Source organism: Arabidopsis thaliana, chromosome 2 (genome assembly GCF_000001735.4).
Source record: "Arabidopsis thaliana chromosome 2, partial sequence".
Lineage (NCBI taxonomy): Eukaryota > Viridiplantae > Streptophyta > Magnoliopsida > Brassicales > Brassicaceae > Arabidopsis > Arabidopsis thaliana.
The window spans coordinates 16,842,785-16,861,400 of NC_003071.7; the positions used below are offsets into that span (position 1 = coordinate 16,842,785).

Sequence of the window (18,616 nt, forward strand, 5' to 3'; positions counted from 1 at the left end):
TATAAACCTAATAAACAAATAGTAAATCGACGTTTTCATTAATTTTAAAATCGTATTTGATAATTTTCAATTACTATATAGAAGATTTTTATCCGCGTTGATGTTTTCAACATTACACACCACTCACACCGAAATGCTTCCAAACCTAAAATCGTAGAAGTTAAAATCATGGACGAAAATATCTATCCCCAATAAACTTTAAGGAAGGAGGCGGTGTTCTTCACGTTACATTGAATTTGGTTTGCCTTTTTCAGACACACTCATATGTATATATTGGATAAATCATCTATTTACATTTTATAGCAAACTTTATATCTTATTCTAATTAGTTAAAGTGTTAGATAGCCCAGCTAAAGACTATATGAAAATACGAACTATCTCCGTTGCTTTTTAAAAGTAATGCATATTATATCACAGCTATGTACGTTATCACAATCTTTTATGCATGTTTATTTGGATTTGAATTATTAAGAAACTAGTTAAATAGTAGTAGTTTATATGCAACATGCCACATTGGAATATACAAACCCCATAAATCGTATCTCTCTGGATTGGTCAGAATTTTCATTTTTTTGACACGGGAATACATATGTTTTCATATGTAAATAAAAGGGAAAAAAATTTCTTATGGGTTTATAAAATTAAAAAAAATGTGAAATAAAATATAAGTAATATAATAATAGTGATCAGAAATAGGAAGACAGAAAAGAAAATAAGAAAGGTGGGTGGGTTTAAATGTCATTATACAAACGACCAAAAGAGGGAAAACATTAATAGCCTCCTTGCCAACTTGCATATCAACTTGCAATTCCTTCCTTCCACGACAATGTTTACATATATATTTCGTACTCATTATGATAATAAATTAATAATCATTTATGTAATCAATTTGATTTTTCTTTAACCTTTTTTTTATTTATGGAATATTTTTTAAAGGTGTCAAAGAATAGTAGCGACTTTTTTTTTTTTCCTTTGCAACTTGCATGCTTTGTTTTTTTTCTATAACAAGTTGGATTTTATTACACCCCAACTTGCATTTTACGTACGATCATATACATGAATGTCTATATATGTATTCAATTTTGAATTTGGTTCACAAGTCTCGAAATCTTACTACTTAATTATAAAGTAACTAAACACATTTTGCTTTTGCAAACTTTGAATGTCTTTTCATCTTGTTCATTGGATTCTTTATATTTATATAACTAGATAAAGTTATTTGATTTTTCAAATGTACATTTTTATTCATGAACTAATATATAGGACAAGGAAATCCGAAAAAGTAATAATTTTGACATTTGAATTATTGAAACGGTTCACGCATCCCAAAACTATAAAAGGAACTAAGAAATTTTATCATTTTGGTATGTAAATAATTTTGATTTATTTTTTTGGTGAGTAAAAACAAAACATTTACGTATTTATGTAAAGTTTGTTGATGAAATGACAAATAATTTGAAAATTTTACGTTTCCAAATTAGGGAATTAAAGATATAATGCTGTATTACCTGACACCATTTATTTTGGCCTAGCATTATATATGCCATAAAGAAAATTCTTAAGATTATATCACATAACTCAATACATGCATTACGCCTTGGTTCAAGTTTAATTATCACTAATTGATATTATTCCATCTTTGCTTTTAGGATTGAACGCTTTGATTATATAGCTGGTGAGCAAATTCATTTAAAACACCAAGTAGTATTCTACTGTTTATACATTTCAATAAAATTCAAATGATGTATAGTTTTACTTTGTTCTTCTCTTAACATAAAGGAAAACGAATCATCTCAATCAGCACATGTATGGGTTTTCTGATTGCCCACAATTGTTCAGATCTCTTCATATATAGTAGATATGCCAATGATTATATTAATCAAATTGTTTGTGTAATACATTATTATGTAGGTTATCAAAATTAATGAAATTAGACATAATAATATCGGAAATATCGTAACAATATACCCCATGCATTATAGCTGAATCACTATATAGTCTATATTGTTTCATGATTAACTAAATTAAAAGACAAATAATAAATATGTAAAATACGGCGCAAGAAGAAGATTATGAAAATAACTAAACAATCAATGTTTATATAATAAAGCTACGAGAGCTGTACAAGAAGAAATGGTTTTAAGGGTAAAACCAAAGTATCGTTGAGACATACATTTAACAGACCCTAAAAACCCTAACTTCGAAAAACCAAAACCATCTTGTTTGATATAATTCTTGTTTTTTGTTTTAGTTTCGAAAAATCCCCGACGATAGTTAAATACTTAAATCTTAAAATCCAAAACCACCTCGAGAATCCCAAAAATAAAAGATAAATTTTGAAAGAGAGAAATATAGAAAATAAAATAAAAATAAAAAGATTGAAAAAATGTAATTACGAGAATTTAGAAGTGTTCTCGGCGAGTTTAGCCAGCGATTGCAAGTTGCACCGTACTATAGTATCAGCAAAGCTACAAGTCTCTTCCTTATCGTTACCCGCCGGTACGTCAACGACGTATGACTCAACGACACGTGTCCTCTTCTTGCCGTCGGAGTCCTCCTCCGACTCATGCACCGTCGTCACCGACTTGTAGTTCATGAGTCTGTGGTCCCCACCAACGACGCTGAAACTGATGACGTGGCGATCATCGTCCATGATCTCAAGCCGCTCTAAGCTAAACGCCGCGGGGAGACCAGAGACGACTCTGACCTCTCTCACCGACCCAACCTCTCGACCGTCTCCGATAACCACGTGGCAGCTTTTCACGAAGTGTTTGTACGCTTGAGGGTGTTCGAAGCGGCTTAGGATCGACCAGACTGTGGAAACCGGAGCCTCCACGTCTTGTACCACGACGGAGAAGCACTGAGAAGGACCAACCACGTGCGTGTGGGAAAGCTCCACGTGCTCCGGCACATCAGCCATCCCGCGCGTGAGGCTCACTTTTTGAACCTGTTTCTGATGGTGGTGGGGATAGTTTCTTACGGTGGCGTTGGCTGCTTCTGCGGCGGTGGAGGATCTCTGAAACTGTATCGACGTTGGCATTATTAAAGCAAATCTTTTCTCTATATCTCTTTTAATATTCTTGGCTCTCTCTAAGAAAACAAATGGTTTTCTTCGTGAGGTTGTATTAATGAGAGATATTTACATGTAATATACAGAACTATATAAGGACAGAGTGTTTATATATAAAAATGCAAGTATGTGGATTAGGAAAGAGAGTTAGTTTGTGTGGGTTCTTCGGTTGTCCACTTGGGATTTGTTTGGAGTTTGTGTACTGCTTCAGTTAAGAAACGTCTCTCTCTTTCTTTATATCAAGGACCGGCCCGGTTTCCCATGAAATTCTACGGACTGGTTCTCGATATTTAATATAACCGGTTATTAAATTTTAATTTTGTTTTTCCTTGCTTTGTTACTGAGGCTGTCTATTTGTCAATGGTGCTATATATTTCACCAGTTTATTACAATGAATGAGCATGTTGTCGTAACCACACAAGCATTACTATAATTAGAATGGACGTTTTTATGTTTTAACCAAAAACACTCTTGAATGAAAGTTGAGAAAATGAAATCAATATCATTTAAGATACCGAGAAAAAAATTCTGAACTCATCTCTATCTCACCGATTATATCAATATTCAGAATATAAAAACATTGAACATTATCTTTGAGGTTTTGCATAGATATTTCAATCTTCTACTGTCTCGAGGCTATATATATAGCTAACTCTAAAACGTTATTAAAGATTATAAGAACATGATCACTATGTGTCGAGTTGGTTAAGCTATATATATTGGTTAAGAGCTATACTTAATTTATGCATAGGTTTGAAAAAATTCTTGAAACAAATTGGTTGGGAGGACCGACCTTTGTCTTTGTGATTGCCGATCTATTTTCAGTTGGTACTATTCTTGGATGCGTTTTTGGTGGATTTTTAATTTTGTTGGAACCTTCTGACTAAGGTAAAAATTTCAAAAATAACTCCATAGGACTTTCAATGTTCCAAGTTGGTGAAGATATCATGTCATGGGTCCATCATAATAATCTTTCCTCATCTTGTAATCAACTTGAGCCTTTCGACGATACTAAAAAAAGTATTAATCAAATTCCTTTTCAACAAAGAAAAGAACAGAATATTAATAAGACGAATTAGAAGAAAATCAAACTAAGCAGTTTGCTAAAAGTAACCAACGTAAAGTCAGGGAAATTTACGAATTGGACAATATTTCTTGGGTGTGTTTTCTTCCACAAACGTATATTCAAATCATATGAATATATTGGACTCTTGGATTTGAGTGGTGGGCATAATAACAAAACACAATTGGGAAAAATAATAAAGGGTTATCTAATGCATTAGTTTTTCCAACAACTATACATATTCCCAAGTAGCCCTAGTTGTTAAGATTAATACGAATAAGCGAGCAATTTGCAGTACTAATTATATCTGACATTTTATAGAATAAGAAGGACAAAAAGTTACAATTTGCTATTTTTTGCACCATCCTCGATATAAAGATTGCTCATCTTATAAGCTTTCGGGTTAGGTGACATAATCACTCACCAATATATTACTGAACACAAATAGATTACAAGTTGATGTGGAAAATGTATTAATATTACGGTGATACATTTTTGGGTTCAAAGAGTCAATCTCAAATCAATGCATCAGACGTATTTTGTTACAACAACATAATTTGTGCCAACTTTTTTTTTTGTCAAAACATGTATTATATATCCAAGATTTAAATTCCAATGGTGAGATAGTGACAAACATTAGTATAAACAACTCGACTCCATGTCATTATTATTTTTGTGCAAAAGCCGGTTGTTTGTTTGTTTGTGAATATTTCTCGAGAAATAAATCTCCAATATGCATAAAATATTATTCCACCTAAAATTATTAAATCCCCAACTATGATTATAAACAAAATGCACTTAAAATTTCAAAAATAAGTATCGAAAAAATCAAAGATAAGCTTAAATTTCGATAGATATTTGAATGAATCAGATTACAACGTGATATTAAGAGAAGATTATCGATCAAAAAGTAATTAAAAGGAGAAATTGTCCAAAATAGTTGCATCTCATTCTTGCGGAGAAGAGGACACATTGTCAAAGGGAACTTGTGGAGGTGCAATACCCACCAATTCATTGGATTTAATTAATTAACAGTTTGCCAACTTGATTTCTTCATTTTTCTAAAGGCTTAGAAGATCTTCAAGATTCGAGCAAGAAAAACGATTTTGGAGACCAGAATGGAATAGTTAAAGCCTTTTAAATAATATACAACTATGTCCCATTTGCACTTTCAAATACCCAATTTGCCTTTTGTAGAAAATACAGATAGATAACTCTCTAATGATAACTTTATTATTCATACCTCATTGCTTATGTAATCTCAGACAACCTGAGGAAAGTCTGCAGACCAAAAAACTCCACTACTGGATATTTCCATTAAACTAAGCCAAGTTTCTTGAATAATCAAAACTTGCCAAGTCAATAAAACCACTACGCAACATCGCATTATTCCATCTCCATTCTTAAGGATGAAAATTAGATGTGAGAGTATCCAAAGTTCAAAGATCAAAACTTTATAGCTTATATGCATCCGAAGTTCAAAACTTTGATATGTACCGAATGTTATAAACTTTTTCTAAACCCAACGTTTGAACTTCTTCATATGTCATATGTATTCACAAGAAAAAGAAAGAAGGAATCATATTTGAACTTGTCCTACATTACCTAACTACATGTACTACGTCTCACAACCATTAATATCAGAAAGTATCAGTAGCTTCAAAGAAGGGCAGCTTCTAGCTAGTAACAGCTACACCGTCTCGGAGCAGAATCACAAACTTAGGCCAGTCAAACGAAATTTGAAATCTTATGTAGATCCATGAACATCTTTGTCTCCTCCAAAATCCAAGTCCTGTATGTCAAGATCATTGAACCTGCGATGGTCTAAATCAATACCATAGTTCTCCATATCACTGGGCTGCACATAAGGACATCCATAATCAACTCCTGGTTGAGCAATCTCCATAGGGTTGAGGCTCCCGAGCAAGTTAGAATTTGGAAACTGCGTTTGGTAACTGAAATTTGGGTGTCTATCCACTTGATACTGCATTGTCTCTTGACCAGACACATTGTTGTCGTTTAATATACCCAATAGCTCATTAATATCAAACGTTTCATCCACACCAAACTCCAATGGTTCTTGTTCATTGCCATTTCCCATCAACCAAGCATCCAAAGTCTCCCTTTTCGAGTCCTGTCCAATTCCAAAACCAACAGCCAAGTTATGTTCTTCCCTCACTTCCTCTTTTCCTTTCAGCTCCTCTTTAATACACTGAGAACTATCTAAGAGAACATATTCATCGCTACAATCCTCTAGTTTCACCTGACCAAAACCTGAACTTGCATTTGTATCCTCACGTGCACAAACTTCAGATTCATCAGAAAATGCAGTAACCGAGCCTGACACAGTGGCAGTGGCAGCAGTCGAAGAAGAGCGATTTGTGATCTCGGGAAGATTGAGTCTGGCAGACTGACCATATATAGCTTTGGCCGCCTCGTCATAAGCCAATGCAGCTTCATATGAACTGGAGAAAGTACCGAGCCACAACCTAGCACCTCCGTCTGGCTCACGGATCTCAGCAACCCATTTACCCCATCTCCTCTGTCTAACTCCTCTATAGTCACAAATCCCGTTTTCAGGTCCACCTTTACCTTTCATACAACCCTTCCTCGAACCTTTTGGAGGAGGCTTTCGGATTGATTTTGGACCACCACCATCGATACAAGATTCTGCCTCAATCTGCTCATTGTACTCTCTCCATTGCCTTAGAATCTCAGCTACATCTCGTGTTCCACGAGACTTCCTTTTCCTGGTAGAATCAAAGGGGATAGAAGCAAGATTAGCAACATGCTCGAGAACTCCAATTTTCTCTCTTCACAAAATTTCAAGCAACAGGTTCAACTATACTTCGGATCAAAGCACCTTTCAAAGAAACAATTTTTAACCACCTGAACGTAATTACACCGAAGTAGCTACAAGAAGAAGTTTTCATAATCTGCAGCATCACAGCGAGCAAGAAAGAAACTCCATCACGAACAGATTAAGAAACTAGAACAGAGCAAACTCAGAAACAGAGAATCACCTAAAGATTCAACATAGAATCCATAATCTAACTTCTGTATCAGGAAAGGTACCACCTTTAACGATTATTTTAGCTAAAAATCCTCTAATTTCCAAGTCTCTTAACCACACACGAACTAGAATCCACAAATCGCACAGAACTCAATCCAAAAGAGACAAATTGTGCCCCAAATTAACAAATTTCAGTCAACAAAAAACCCCAAAAACCCTAAAATTGAAAAACCTTTCAGCTTCCACCTATTACACAAACAAAGGAACTTGGAGGATATACACACAAAACAACAAAAATCGATAAAAAGAAAATCTTAAACCCTAACAATGAACAATCACATTTAGCAAACATACAGAAGAGAGGAAAAAAAACGGAGAAAAATCGAAAAATGTAACAAACAAACCTGTCAACAATCTCCGACGGCATGTAAGAAAGCACTCGAACAAAGTAGCAGCTGAAGAAGAAGAACACAAAGGATTCAATGTAATAATAGTAGTAGTAGTAGTAGCAAAGACGATAGCTTTTGTTTTCTCGTTAGCAGAGAAGAGAAAGGTTTGGGATTGTGAAAGGAGAAGCCTTTATATATAGACAAGTCTTAATTAGATATTTCAGATATTTAGGTGATGACGTGGCGTTCGAACTTACCAGATTCTGATTTGCGGCTGGATCCAGAGTCCTTTCCTTTTTGCTTTGGGCCTAAGTTATTTCTGATTATGCTTTTTGACTATTTTACCCTCAAAGCTTCTTTGTAATTTCCGCTTATGATCCCTTTTACTATAGCTGAATACGTCATTTACTCATTTTCGTTGACTAGTCAAAAATCAAGTCTTCTTCCACACGAAGCTATGGGCTAAGTATGGATTATTGTTTTATATTTTTTGTAAACTTTATTATTGATATGAATAAATTTAGAGAAAAATATTAATGTTTTATATGTGTTTTGGTTTCGTGGATTACCCTTAAGAGCCTATTATGCTTCTTTTCGCGAGTATATAACACATTGTGTTAGACAAGTTCAAATTGTGAATGAGACTATGAGTGAATTTGTCGTTAAATAAAGGAGACCAGCCTTCGTGGAGAATTTCTATTTTTCCTACGAAGTGACAATCCATTTTCTCTTTGTCTAGTCAAGGATCCATCATTCATTGTAATATGAACGTTAAGAAACTGTCACATACATATGGAATCAAATCCATATTTGGATTTAAGCCGACTAGTAACGCCCCAACTTAACCAATGCAGTTATTGGACTTAACATTTTGGAAATGCGAGAAGTTAGAGATCTCAACAAATAAAGGCGATCATTACAAAACTTAAACCTAGAAAGAGGATAATTTTGGAGTGATGGTGACGTAGAGGATGATCGCCAGTTTCTTATCATTTCAAATGCTTGATAGAATACATCTCCTCATAGATTGAGAGATAGAGAATATAATATTTTGTAGTGGTGGTGATGAGGAGGAGGAGGATTGAGTGTTATGAGAGTTTCAGACCACTCTTGGTGACAATCTAAAGATCTTCCTTTGTTTACTTTCTTGCATTTCAATAAAGCTCCATATGAGCTATCTCATTTTCAATCTACAACTTAAGACCTCACAATAGTCAACTACGATTAACAATACACTAGAACTATCTAGGAGAACATATTCATCAATACAATCCTCTAGTCTGACCTGACCAAAACCAGATCTTGCATTTGTATCCTCACGTGCACAAACTTCAGATTCATCAGAAAATGCAGTAACCGAGCCTGACACAGTGGCAGCAGTGGAAGATTGAGTCGGGCAGACTGACCGTAAATAGCTTTGGAAGCCTCATCATAAGCCAATGCAGCTTCATATGAACTAGAGAAAGTACCGAGCCATAACTTAGCACCTCGGCCTGGCTCACGGATCTCAGCAACCCATTTACCCCATGTCCTCTGTCTAACTCCTGTATAGTCACAAATCCCATTTTCAGGTCCACCTTTACCTTTCATACAACCCTTCCTCGAACGTTTTGGAGGAGCCTTTCGGATTGGTTTTGAACCACCACCATCGATGCAAGAATCTGCCTCGGTCTGCTCATTGTACTCTCTCCATTTCCTTAGAATCTCAGCTACATCTCGTGTTCCACGAGACTTCCGTTTCCTGGGCATAGAAGCAAGATTAGCAACATGCTCGTGAACTATTGGGCACAGAAGCAAGTCCCATTTTTTCTCTTAACAAGATTTAAAGCAACATGTTCAACTATACTTGGGATCAAAGCACCTTCAAAGAAACAATTTTTAAGCATCACAGAATCTACCAACACCGAAGTAGCTACAAGAATTTTTCACAATCTGCAGCATCACAGCGAATAAAAAGAAACCCCATCACGACCACAATTAGAACAGAGCAAACTCAGGAAAGGTACCACATTTAACGTTTATTCCAGCTAAAGATCCTCTAATTTCCAAGTCTCTTAACCCCACACGAACTCGAAGCCACAAATCGCACAGAACGTAATCCAAAAGAGACAAATTGTGCCCAAAATTAACAAATTTCTGTCTACGAAAAACCCCAAAAACCCTAAAGTGAAAACCTTCTAGCTTTCAACTACTAAACAAACAAAAGAAGTTACTTTAAGGAACTTGATACCACTCAAAAACAACAACAATCCTGTAAAAACAAAATCTTTAACAATGAACAATTAGCACACATACACAAGCGGGAAAACAAAAACAAAAAAAACGGACAAACAAACCTGTCAACAATCTCCGACGCTGACGGCATGTCAGCAATCACTCGAACAAAGTAGCAGCTGAAGAAGAAGAAGAACCCAAACGATTCAGTGTAATAGTAGATTAGTAGTAGCAAAGAAGATGGCTTTTTTCGTTAGCAGAGAAAAAAAAAGGTTTGGGATTTGTGAAAGAAGAAGCCTTTATTAGATATTTCAGATATTTCGGTGATGACGTGGCGCTTGTGAGTGAACGTTAAAAAACTATCAAATCAACATTTGGGTTTAAGGACTTGCCACAACTTAACCAACGCTGCCAAATAAATCGATACAATAAGATTTTGGACTTTACCATTTTGGAAGTGCTACAAGTTAGAAATCTCAATAATAAATCCAGTATAACAAAATTGTACGATACAATATTTGAGTAAAGGTGGTGAATACAACAAAGAAGAAAAGAGATGAAAATTGTCAAAATATGGTTTGCGACCAATCTAGTGGCAATAGAGTTTGATAATAGAGTCAGCGCCTGCAGTGAATAGCCATGGTTGTCTCGGATGAAACTTGCAGTCCAAGACTCCTGCAGTCATAAAAAATAATCAAAACACATTAATATAAACGATCTTACAAGTTAATATGCGATAGTGTATTCTTGTAAGAATCAAATACACTGTAAAAACTGACCTCCTTTTGAAGAATGACCTCTTAGAATCTCCAATGGCACAATCAGAGGATTCTGGTTCAGATCATTATACACCATTCCATGGAAAACATAAGCTGTTGAATCCTCCGAGCACGAAGCAAATAACGGATATGATCGATGAACTGCCACATTTGTAATGTCTTTAGGATGATTCTTGAGAGTCTTGTATGGTTTCGAAGATAGATCCATGTCAAACCAACACATCTTCCCTTCTTTGCTTCCTACTATCAGATTATCACCACCAGGATGAATCGCCATTGATGAGATTTCTCTCAATCCTGTCTCAAGCTTTTTGGTGGCCTCGCCTGGCTTCAAAAGATTGTAAACACGCACGTCCTTTCTTGTCGCAACGAAGAAGTAAGAAAGGCTGGGATGAAAAAGTGTACAGACTGGAAGTCCACGAATCTTAAATGGGAGCCTTTGTGTTTTCTGTTTTGACAGTTGGTGCAATACCACTCCCCGTGTTTCCCCGGATGCCATCACTGTTGAGAGATAGTCTCCTTTACGATGCCAGTCAATAGACGATATGCTCTGAAAGTAAACAAACCAGTTTAAGATTTTCCTTATGTAATAACTGTTAAAAGGAGAATCTTTTGCAAAAGTGTACCTTAAAATGTCTTATCTTAATCCCTCCATATAACTCATCAGGTAGCCAGGTTACAATTGCTGCAACTATGAAGTCGTGCAAAACATACCAACCAAAAAGATTTAATCATTTGGAATTTCATCACAATTACATACGAGATGATGGCAGTTATTCCAAGCCACTTACCAGATGCGTCTGGTTCTGGGATGTTTCCTGAGTGAAGCCTCTCTTTAGTAATTTCCTGTTCCTCATCAGTCCCAAGTTCAGTGTTCAGAAAAAACAAATCTCGTCCCCTGCAATGTGAGATGAGAAGGTTTCACAACAGACAATTATAATAAATTCAAAAGCATATTCACAAGATCCTCACTCACATGGCAACGGCTAAAACTGGAAGCCTGGAAAGAGGATTCCAAGCCACACACATGATAGCTTCGTCAAACTGCCAGACCTTAAGGCATCTACCAGTCTCCACTTCCCACATACGGACAGATCCATCAGTTGAACCTTTGAAGGAAAAAAGAATACAAGATTAGCATCTTGAAAACAAAAGAGACCTCATTGAAAAAAAAAAAAAATAATGAAATACCTGAGGCTATCCACTCGCCAGAACTATCAGTGGATATTGAAGTAACAGCCCCTGTATGGCCTTTATATTCAAGATAACAGGAGTTAGGATAAGGTCTAAGATCCTTCCTACTAGGTAGCTTAGGCTTCAAAGATTCAGGGTCGATGTTTATCTGGAGAAAAGAAACATAATGTAAGAAAAAATACGGGAAAAACAAAGAAGAAACCAAAAACTGAGATGATAAGTACTCACTCTCTTCTTTCGAACTCTTGGACATAGGTATAGATCCAAACAACGCTCAAAAGACTCCTTCAGTGCATTCTCATACGCAGGGATGCTTCTCAAAGATGTAAACCTATGCGCAGATATATTTACTGAAACGCTCAGCGGACAAATACCAAAGAAACTACATTAGAGTAGAATAAGCGAAACTGTTACATACCTTGTAGGAATGAATTTTGGACGATCTTCCTCAAACATCAACTCATATGAGGCTTTCTCCTCCTCTGTTGGAATATATTCCAAAGAAGGATTGTATGATTCATCGTGTCCTGGAAAGCCAAATAGTACAAATTAAAAGTTTGAAAACGGAATTCCCAAGAGAGGAAGAGAAACAACAGAAAGTCAGCGAAAAGTTTTCACCTGGCAATTTAAGCTTGGGTGGAGGAATATAAGTTAAATGCTTGCTCTTTTGATCAGATGTCGAATCATCACCCCATAAAAGGTATACATTGGGCTCTTCTTCAGGCTTATCAAACTTGATCCACCCCTTACGTATTGCTCTAACAATCTTAACAACCTTTTTGGCCTCCCATTTTGAAGGGATGAATCTTCGCTTGGGCTCTGGTGCACTTGAGAGTGGATGTATTGCATCATCATGTTTGAACCACTCAACATAAGGCTGGTCCCAAGAGAATCAATCAAAAGGTCACAAATTGAAGAGATTTGCATAACATTAGTAGAAAACGGCTACACATAAAACAGATACGTACTGCATATGGATCAAAGTCCGCATGTGGAGCTTCCCCTTTGAGTATTCTCTGAACGATCTTGCTCTCCTCTTTAGTCAGCTCAACGTCCTCGTCATTATATTCATCATAAATTTTGCGCCTAAATCCCCAAAAACTTTCATCAGCATTATGACACCAACTAACCACATACCAACAAACAGAAAAGTCTTCATACTGACCAAGTCTTAGAGTCATCTATAGTTGCAAGAAAAGAGTCGAGTTTATCTTGTTTTTCTTTCTTAGTAATCTTCTTCCCAGTGAGGTCATAACCAATATGTTTCTCATCTTCATACCACTTTAAGGGAACATTCCCAACTGTATTTCTAGATGGAACCTACAGATTAAAGATACAAAAATATCTATAACTTCATCTGGAAATGGAGAAAGATAGATTCAAGACCAATATGAGATAGAGAAAAGCATCAAACCTCATCTTCTGAGGAATCGCTCTCTTCAACCGCTTCACCTCGCTCAGAATCTTCATCACTCCCATGTTCCTCATTATTGTCACTACCTACATGTTCACTTCCATCATCATCCTCGTTATCAATTGACCCATCATGCTCTGCACCAACATATCCTAACATAGTTAATCTCTCTTACTTGAATTTACTTTCCCATGTTAAAGCTAGAAACTTTATTCCCCCATTATAAACTCCCGCAAGTATTTTCTAACACACTATAATTAGCTTCTTCAATTCAAAAGCATAAACACTAAAAATTTAAGATTTGAGCTAATTTAGACGAAAAGCAGAGTAAGAAAAGTACCAAGCACGTCGTCGTCATCGGAAAATTCTACATCTCCATCTTCTGTTCCTTCATGTGTTCCATCATCCTCTGAATCGGAAAAATCGGAGTCGAAATCGTCGGAATTCAAAGAACCAGGCAAACTCTAAAAATCACCCAAAAAAAAAAAACCAGAATAAATCAAATGCAGAATAAAGATGTTACAAAAGAGAAGAGGAGCAAGAAGAATACATCTCCGTCGTAATCAGAATCAGTTCCGGATGCTTGTAGAAGGTCTTCCTCTTTTAAGCTTTCTGCTTCTACTGGTTTCTTCTGTTTCTGAGATTTTCCAGAAACGTTTTTGCTTTTGGTTTCTATCAGCTTATCTTCGTTAGCTCCTTTGCTCCTCTTCGTCATCGGAGCTTCCAGAGGCGAGTTTTGGCCTGAGAAGAAATTTGTTTTAAGAAGGCAAGGGGATGCGTAACAAGAGATTTAGGGTTTTAGGTTGAAGTCGTAACTCTCTAATGGGCCTGAGAATAATTTTTTATTGAACAAGGCATGGGAATGCGTAACAAGAGATTTAGGGTTTTAGATAATGGACCTATATACTAATGGGCCTTTCGTGAAGACGATAAAAGAAAAAATTTAAAACCTTTGTGGTGGTGTTTGATGAATGGTGAAAAGTGAAAACGACAAATAGACTTTTTGGTTGTGATTAAAACTTTTTTATTCTTCTTGGTTGATCCAATTCTAAAGTGTCTGATAATAGTTATATATCATGATTTTCGCCAATATAAATTAACAATTATTAAAATTTGTATAATAGATATTATCTGGTTAGTGAATTTTAAAATATATATGTTAGGTTTTAAGATGACAAATGAGTTTAGTTTGCTATTTATTTTAGTATTTAATTGGTTTGCAAATGCCTTAAAAATTTATGAATATCTATCATGTAAAAGATCAATTATTCTTTTATATATTTTGCGTGTTTATAGCTAAGCTCACACTCGCGACCTAAGTTTTATTTTCTACGGTAAGATTTAGTTTGGATTTTCACCTTTTTGTATGGATTAAATCAAATATGACAATCGGAGTTCTTACAAATTATTACACGTTAATTTCTTGTCTACTCTAATATTTCGGTAGATTAGTGGCAACATGCATGTGTAAGAATTATATTATTATTATCATTTGTTACATTTGTTATAAAATTAGCCCTCTGAGTACTCAAAAATATAACAAAGTCATGACAACTTTTGTTTCTTCTAGTAATGTCGATGTTATGATTAATCCGCGTCGGAAATCACTTTGCCCCAAACTTTTCTGCTCAACTAATTTGGAATTTCAGGCCACTTTTTCTTGATGTCATATTCACTTATTCTTTTTCAATTAATTTCGTTATCATCTTCTCAAGTTCAAATTCAATAATGTTACGTAAAAGAATAATACTCATCAATTCATAGCAATGCGTTTTAAAACAAAATGGAATTAGGATAAGTTTCTTTCTTTATAACTTCAACATTCAATATTGACTCAGCAAATATTACGCCAACAAATTATGTTGTTTATTATGATCGCAAAAGTTCTAAGCTGATTATGGAAATAAGTAGGAATTTAGCTCAACAACCATTCATTCTAATTCTAACATATCAAATTCATGCTCTTAGTCATACACAAATCGAGTGAATGAAACCTTTTAACAAAAAAAAAGAAATCGAAGTAATGGGTCAATTAAGCATAAAGAAAAACGAAAAAAATAAACTTTCATGATACGTATGCTTAGGCTCTTAGCACTTGATTTGGTACTATAATGTCAAAAGAATACATCAATAATCGAGAAAACTTAATCTGAAGGGTCCGGGCCAACTCAGGAGTATGACCCGGTTTACGTCTATAACCAACAAAAAACAATTGAATAGAAGAACATGAAAAACTATAATGTGGTTTTATGTTACAAAGTTCTTGAACTCCTAACAAACGGGCAAATCATGAGGAGGCTGTTCTATTGTCTGCAAAACTCCATTTCCATTCTCAACCAAAAAAGCCATGGCTAGTCCCCACGATATGTGTGCATCTAGATGACAATGCATTATCCAGACCCCTGTTTTCAATCATTTTTACACGTATTTAGTTTAGGGACTAGTCTCGATATATATATAATAAATTAACGAATCATGTAAATTTTATAGCTAAACTGAAAAGCGAAGAAATTTGGATAAAAATAAGTAACACTTGTAATGAATGATAACTAGTAGTATTTTTATACTAATAGTTTAGCTTACCAGGGTTGTCTGCGATGAATCTGATGACGGCCCAACCATTAACAGGTACACCGACAGTATTTCTGAGAGGCGGGTCTTCAAGATTGAATTTCGCGGTATCTTTCTTGGGATTGAAGTTACCGAAACCCTCGGCGATAATGTAGAAATCGTAGCCGTGTAGATGAATGGGATGGTTTTCGGGAGTTACTATACCTGTGTCTTGAAGAACAATCTGAACCCTTGATCCATACTTGAGTTTGTATAGCTTAGTCCCTCTATCAGGTTGGTAGAGAGATCGGCTTATGTTGTTACCAGTGTAATCAAATTTCACCGGAGGCTTCGCCGGAAAATCGGTTGTGAAGACTCCGGGGATCCCATGGTGGTGAGCTTGAAGGAGTGAGTAGTTACTTGGAAGAGCAAATGAAACGTTGTTCATCGATGCAGTGAAACGTGTGCCGTTAGGACCTTGACATCTTCTTGATCTGAAGTTCTTAGGACAGTTGTTGAGACCGAGTCCGATGGTTACGAAGAGATTCTCGTCGATTTCTGTCGGAACCTCAGCTCGTCTAAGTGACCGGAAGCTTTGGCTGAAACGTGTGACGGTGTTTGTGTCGTTGTAGGCAGGGAGGATAGGCATGATCGGTTTGAAGGAATTACCCTTCTTGGTTCCACTTCCGCCGCCTACACCGCAACAAGGGGCGGATTTGTATTGAAGGATTGCTGTTGTGGTTGTGTTTCCAAACGGTGCGTTTTGGGCGCTTTGGTAAGCTCTTGCGGCCATGTAGTAGCGATTTGGTGGTTGGTCACCGGTTATGAGGACATCTGTGGTTTGTCCCGGGCCAAGAACTATCACGTTAGTGGTGAAGGGTTTTAGGTATGACGCGTCAGCTCCGACCACCGTGAGTTTGTGATTAGCCACCGTGAAGAATAACGGTTGGTTTAATGCTGAGTTTATTACTCGTAGTAGTATAGTCTCACCAACATTTATTGGTACTACTGTCGTATCTGTAACCAAAAGATTATAAAAAAGTCTAGTTAATATACTTATTTGAGTCTTTTGGGCTGATGTGTTTTATTTTGACTAAAAGATACCAAAGTCAGTTATGACAGTTGGGAGAAAACAGGGTAAAATATATGGGACAAGTTTTTGGACAGTTGATAAAATTAAAATTAATTTGAAGAAAAAGAGTAAAACCTTGAGAAGAGCATTTATAGAGATCGCCAGGTTGACCATTGATGGTGTAAGCGTCTGAGTTATTCGGAGCTCCTCCGGTTCGTATAGATTCTCTCAACACATCAACCGGATTTGCGTCCCACCATTCACCTTAAAGAATCATAAATTATCAGAATCAAAATCACCTATTTATTAACTATGATCACACTGAATTTGTTAATTATGATTTTTTAGTATAATTTTACCAAGAAGGAGAGGGACGTTGCGGTGGGGTTTTGTGAATGGGTAAGACGAACCAGCAGGAGGAAAGACGAGAAGTGAACCGTAGACAGTTGCTCTAAGCCACGAACTATGAGCATGCCACCAAAGTGTACCTTCCTGTCCTTGAATTGTAAACCGGTACGTGTAACTTGATCCCGGTCTGATTGGGCATTGGGTCACAAATTCCGGTCCGTCAGCCCAACCGGTTCGCATCTGCCTCACACCGTGCCTATAGATGATAGCCACACCAAACCGTTCAATACAGTAAAGAAACGGGCCCATTAATCACTAAAAGCACGAGAGTGTGGTTTAAATCGTGTATTACCAGTGGATTGTGATGTTGTACCGGGCCCGGTTGATAACTTTGACGACGAGAGTGTCACCGTTGTTGACTACAAGCATTGGACCGGGAAACATTCCATTGACTGTAATACTGTTGTGTGTTTCACATAGTCTCTTCACCTTTGTCGCTTGTATCTGCATGCATAAACATTATATGTAAGCATACATCTTCTTTTACATTTTGATTAACATTTTGATAAAAAACGTTCATATTATTGAAACGCGGTCGTACTATGAACTCGTGGTGGTGTGCTTTGTTGGCTTCTGCCACGGAGGAGAAGAGAAGAAAGGCGACGAAAGAGATGAAGCAGAGGAGGCTCTTGGTGACATCCATTGATGTGATTTCTGTAAGCTTCTGTTCGAGCCGGAGGGTTTTAGATGAAGTGTGGAAAAAGAGAGAAAAATGTTTTGTTGGGAAGTTTCAAGAAAAGAGATGGAGTTTATATAGAGAGACATACAATACATTTTCAAAAACTTGGTGAATATATTTGTGTAGTTTATTTTTATTGTTTTGTTTTGCATATGTTATTTTCATGAATGTTGTTTAATTATGCGGTTGGAGGATTAGGTTTTGATTTAATTGAAGGCCAAAACTTGGTTCAACACTAGAAGAGTAGTTGCACCCACTGGGGCCTATAAGAAAAACAAAAAAAATCACCGAGTTAACAAATAAAATTGGAAAGGTGATTACGTCTCTTGAATTCTTGGTTAACACGCTTTTTCTATTGACTTTTGATGTAATATTCCATAATTGCCATAAACATAGTACATATAAATTATACACTAATATAAGATTTTGTTTTGGACCCTCCATTAAATGGATCAAAATAGTATCTGGAGATGTGTACACTGGGTTGCCAACAAAATTTAAGTACGCAATGTTGTGTGATCTCTATCTAAATAAATATCAAATGCTCATGTAATTGACCTGCATGCACGGATGCACAACATGTAAATATTCCCCAAGATTGGACACTATAATTCTCTAAGATTGGACAGCTTTAATTGACATTTAATACATAAGGCTTGAGATAAGATCGTTTTGATAATGGCTAATCAATAATTATGCTAGTCGCTTTCGTTATTAATTGGATCTTGATCCTGCTTGGACTGTTCGGTCTTGGTATAAGAACTGTGTTTT

The 18,616-nt window shown here is 36.1% G+C and overlaps 5 protein-coding genes across 12 annotated transcripts; all 5 read right to left on the minus strand.

Annotated features, from left to right (window-relative positions):
• Positions 1-1,803: 1,803 nt before the first annotated feature.
• PYL6 (PYR1-like 6) lies at positions 1,804-3,410 on the minus strand. Its single transcript, NM_129593.3, has one exon. The coding sequence runs from the start codon at positions 3,038-3,040 to the stop codon at positions 2,393-2,395; it is 648 nt and encodes a 215-aa protein (NP_565928.1). The 5' UTR covers positions 3,041-3,410; the 3' UTR covers positions 1,804-2,392.
• A 1,965-nt stretch (positions 3,411-5,375) lies between these two features.
• DREB2C (Integrase-type DNA-binding superfamily protein) lies at positions 5,376-7,710 on the minus strand. Of its 6 annotated transcripts, none has more exons than NM_001336830.1 (3): positions 7,551-7,703; positions 6,397-6,883; positions 5,376-6,267 (listed from the first exon to the last, which is right to left on the minus strand). In NM_001336830.1, exons 1-3 carry the CDS (start codon positions 7,571-7,573, stop codon positions 5,881-5,883), a joined length of 897 nt encoding a protein of 298 aa, NP_001325150.1. In that variant the 5' UTR covers positions 7,574-7,703; the 3' UTR covers positions 5,376-5,880. The 6 variants fall into 6 exon arrangements, with proteins under 6 accessions (NP_001325150.1, NP_565929.1, NP_001325154.1 ...); NM_001336832.1 differs by adding an exon at positions 6,997-7,069 and having other exon boundaries at positions 5,603-6,883; NM_001336833.1 differs by adding an exon at positions 7,023-7,069 and having other exon boundaries at positions 5,605-6,883.
• Positions 7,711-8,649: 939 nt separating this feature from the next.
• Positions 8,650-10,019, minus strand: AT2G40350 (Integrase-type DNA-binding superfamily protein; the record flags this gene model as incomplete). Of its 2 annotated transcripts, NM_001336834.1 has the most annotated exons (2): positions 8,650-9,276; positions 9,872-10,019. In NM_001336834.1, the coding sequence occupies 2 exons, from the start codon at positions 9,898-9,900 to the stop codon at positions 8,811-8,813; spliced, it is 495 nt and encodes a 164-aa protein (NP_001324965.1). In that variant the 3' UTR covers positions 8,650-8,810. The 2 variants fall into 2 exon arrangements, with proteins under 2 accessions (NP_001324965.1, NP_181566.2); NM_129595.3 differs by lacking the exon at positions 9,872-10,019 and having other exon boundaries at positions 8,714-9,284.
• Positions 10,020-10,095: 76 nt separating this feature from the next.
• Positions 10,096-13,987, minus strand: AT2G40360 (Transducin/WD40 repeat-like superfamily protein). Of its 2 annotated transcripts, none has more exons than NM_001336835.1 (14): positions 13,687-13,987; positions 13,477-13,600; positions 13,137-13,222; positions 12,888-13,042; positions 12,691-12,808; positions 12,341-12,599; positions 12,141-12,249; positions 11,951-12,053; positions 11,720-11,870; positions 11,505-11,637; positions 11,320-11,426; positions 11,155-11,219; positions 10,529-11,078; positions 10,096-10,424 (listed from the first exon to the last, which is right to left on the minus strand). In NM_001336835.1, exons 1-14 carry the CDS (start codon positions 13,849-13,851, stop codon positions 10,339-10,341), a joined length of 2,211 nt encoding a protein of 736 aa, NP_001324711.1. In that variant the 5' UTR covers positions 13,852-13,987; the 3' UTR covers positions 10,096-10,338. The 2 variants fall into 2 exon arrangements, with proteins under 2 accessions (NP_001324711.1, NP_181567.3); NM_129596.4 differs by having other exon boundaries at positions 13,137-13,273.
• A 1,187-nt stretch (positions 13,988-15,174) lies between these two features.
• On the minus strand, positions 15,175-17,995 carry LAC5 (laccase 5). Its single transcript, NM_129597.4, has 6 exons — positions 17,708-17,995; positions 17,459-17,610; positions 17,118-17,362; positions 16,894-17,022; positions 15,720-16,703; positions 15,175-15,538 (listed from the first exon to the last, which is right to left on the minus strand). Exons 1-6 carry the CDS (start codon positions 17,807-17,809, stop codon positions 15,408-15,410), a joined length of 1,743 nt encoding a protein of 580 aa, NP_181568.1. The 5' UTR covers positions 17,810-17,995; the 3' UTR covers positions 15,175-15,407.
• Between the last annotated feature and the right edge of the window lie 621 nt (positions 17,996-18,616).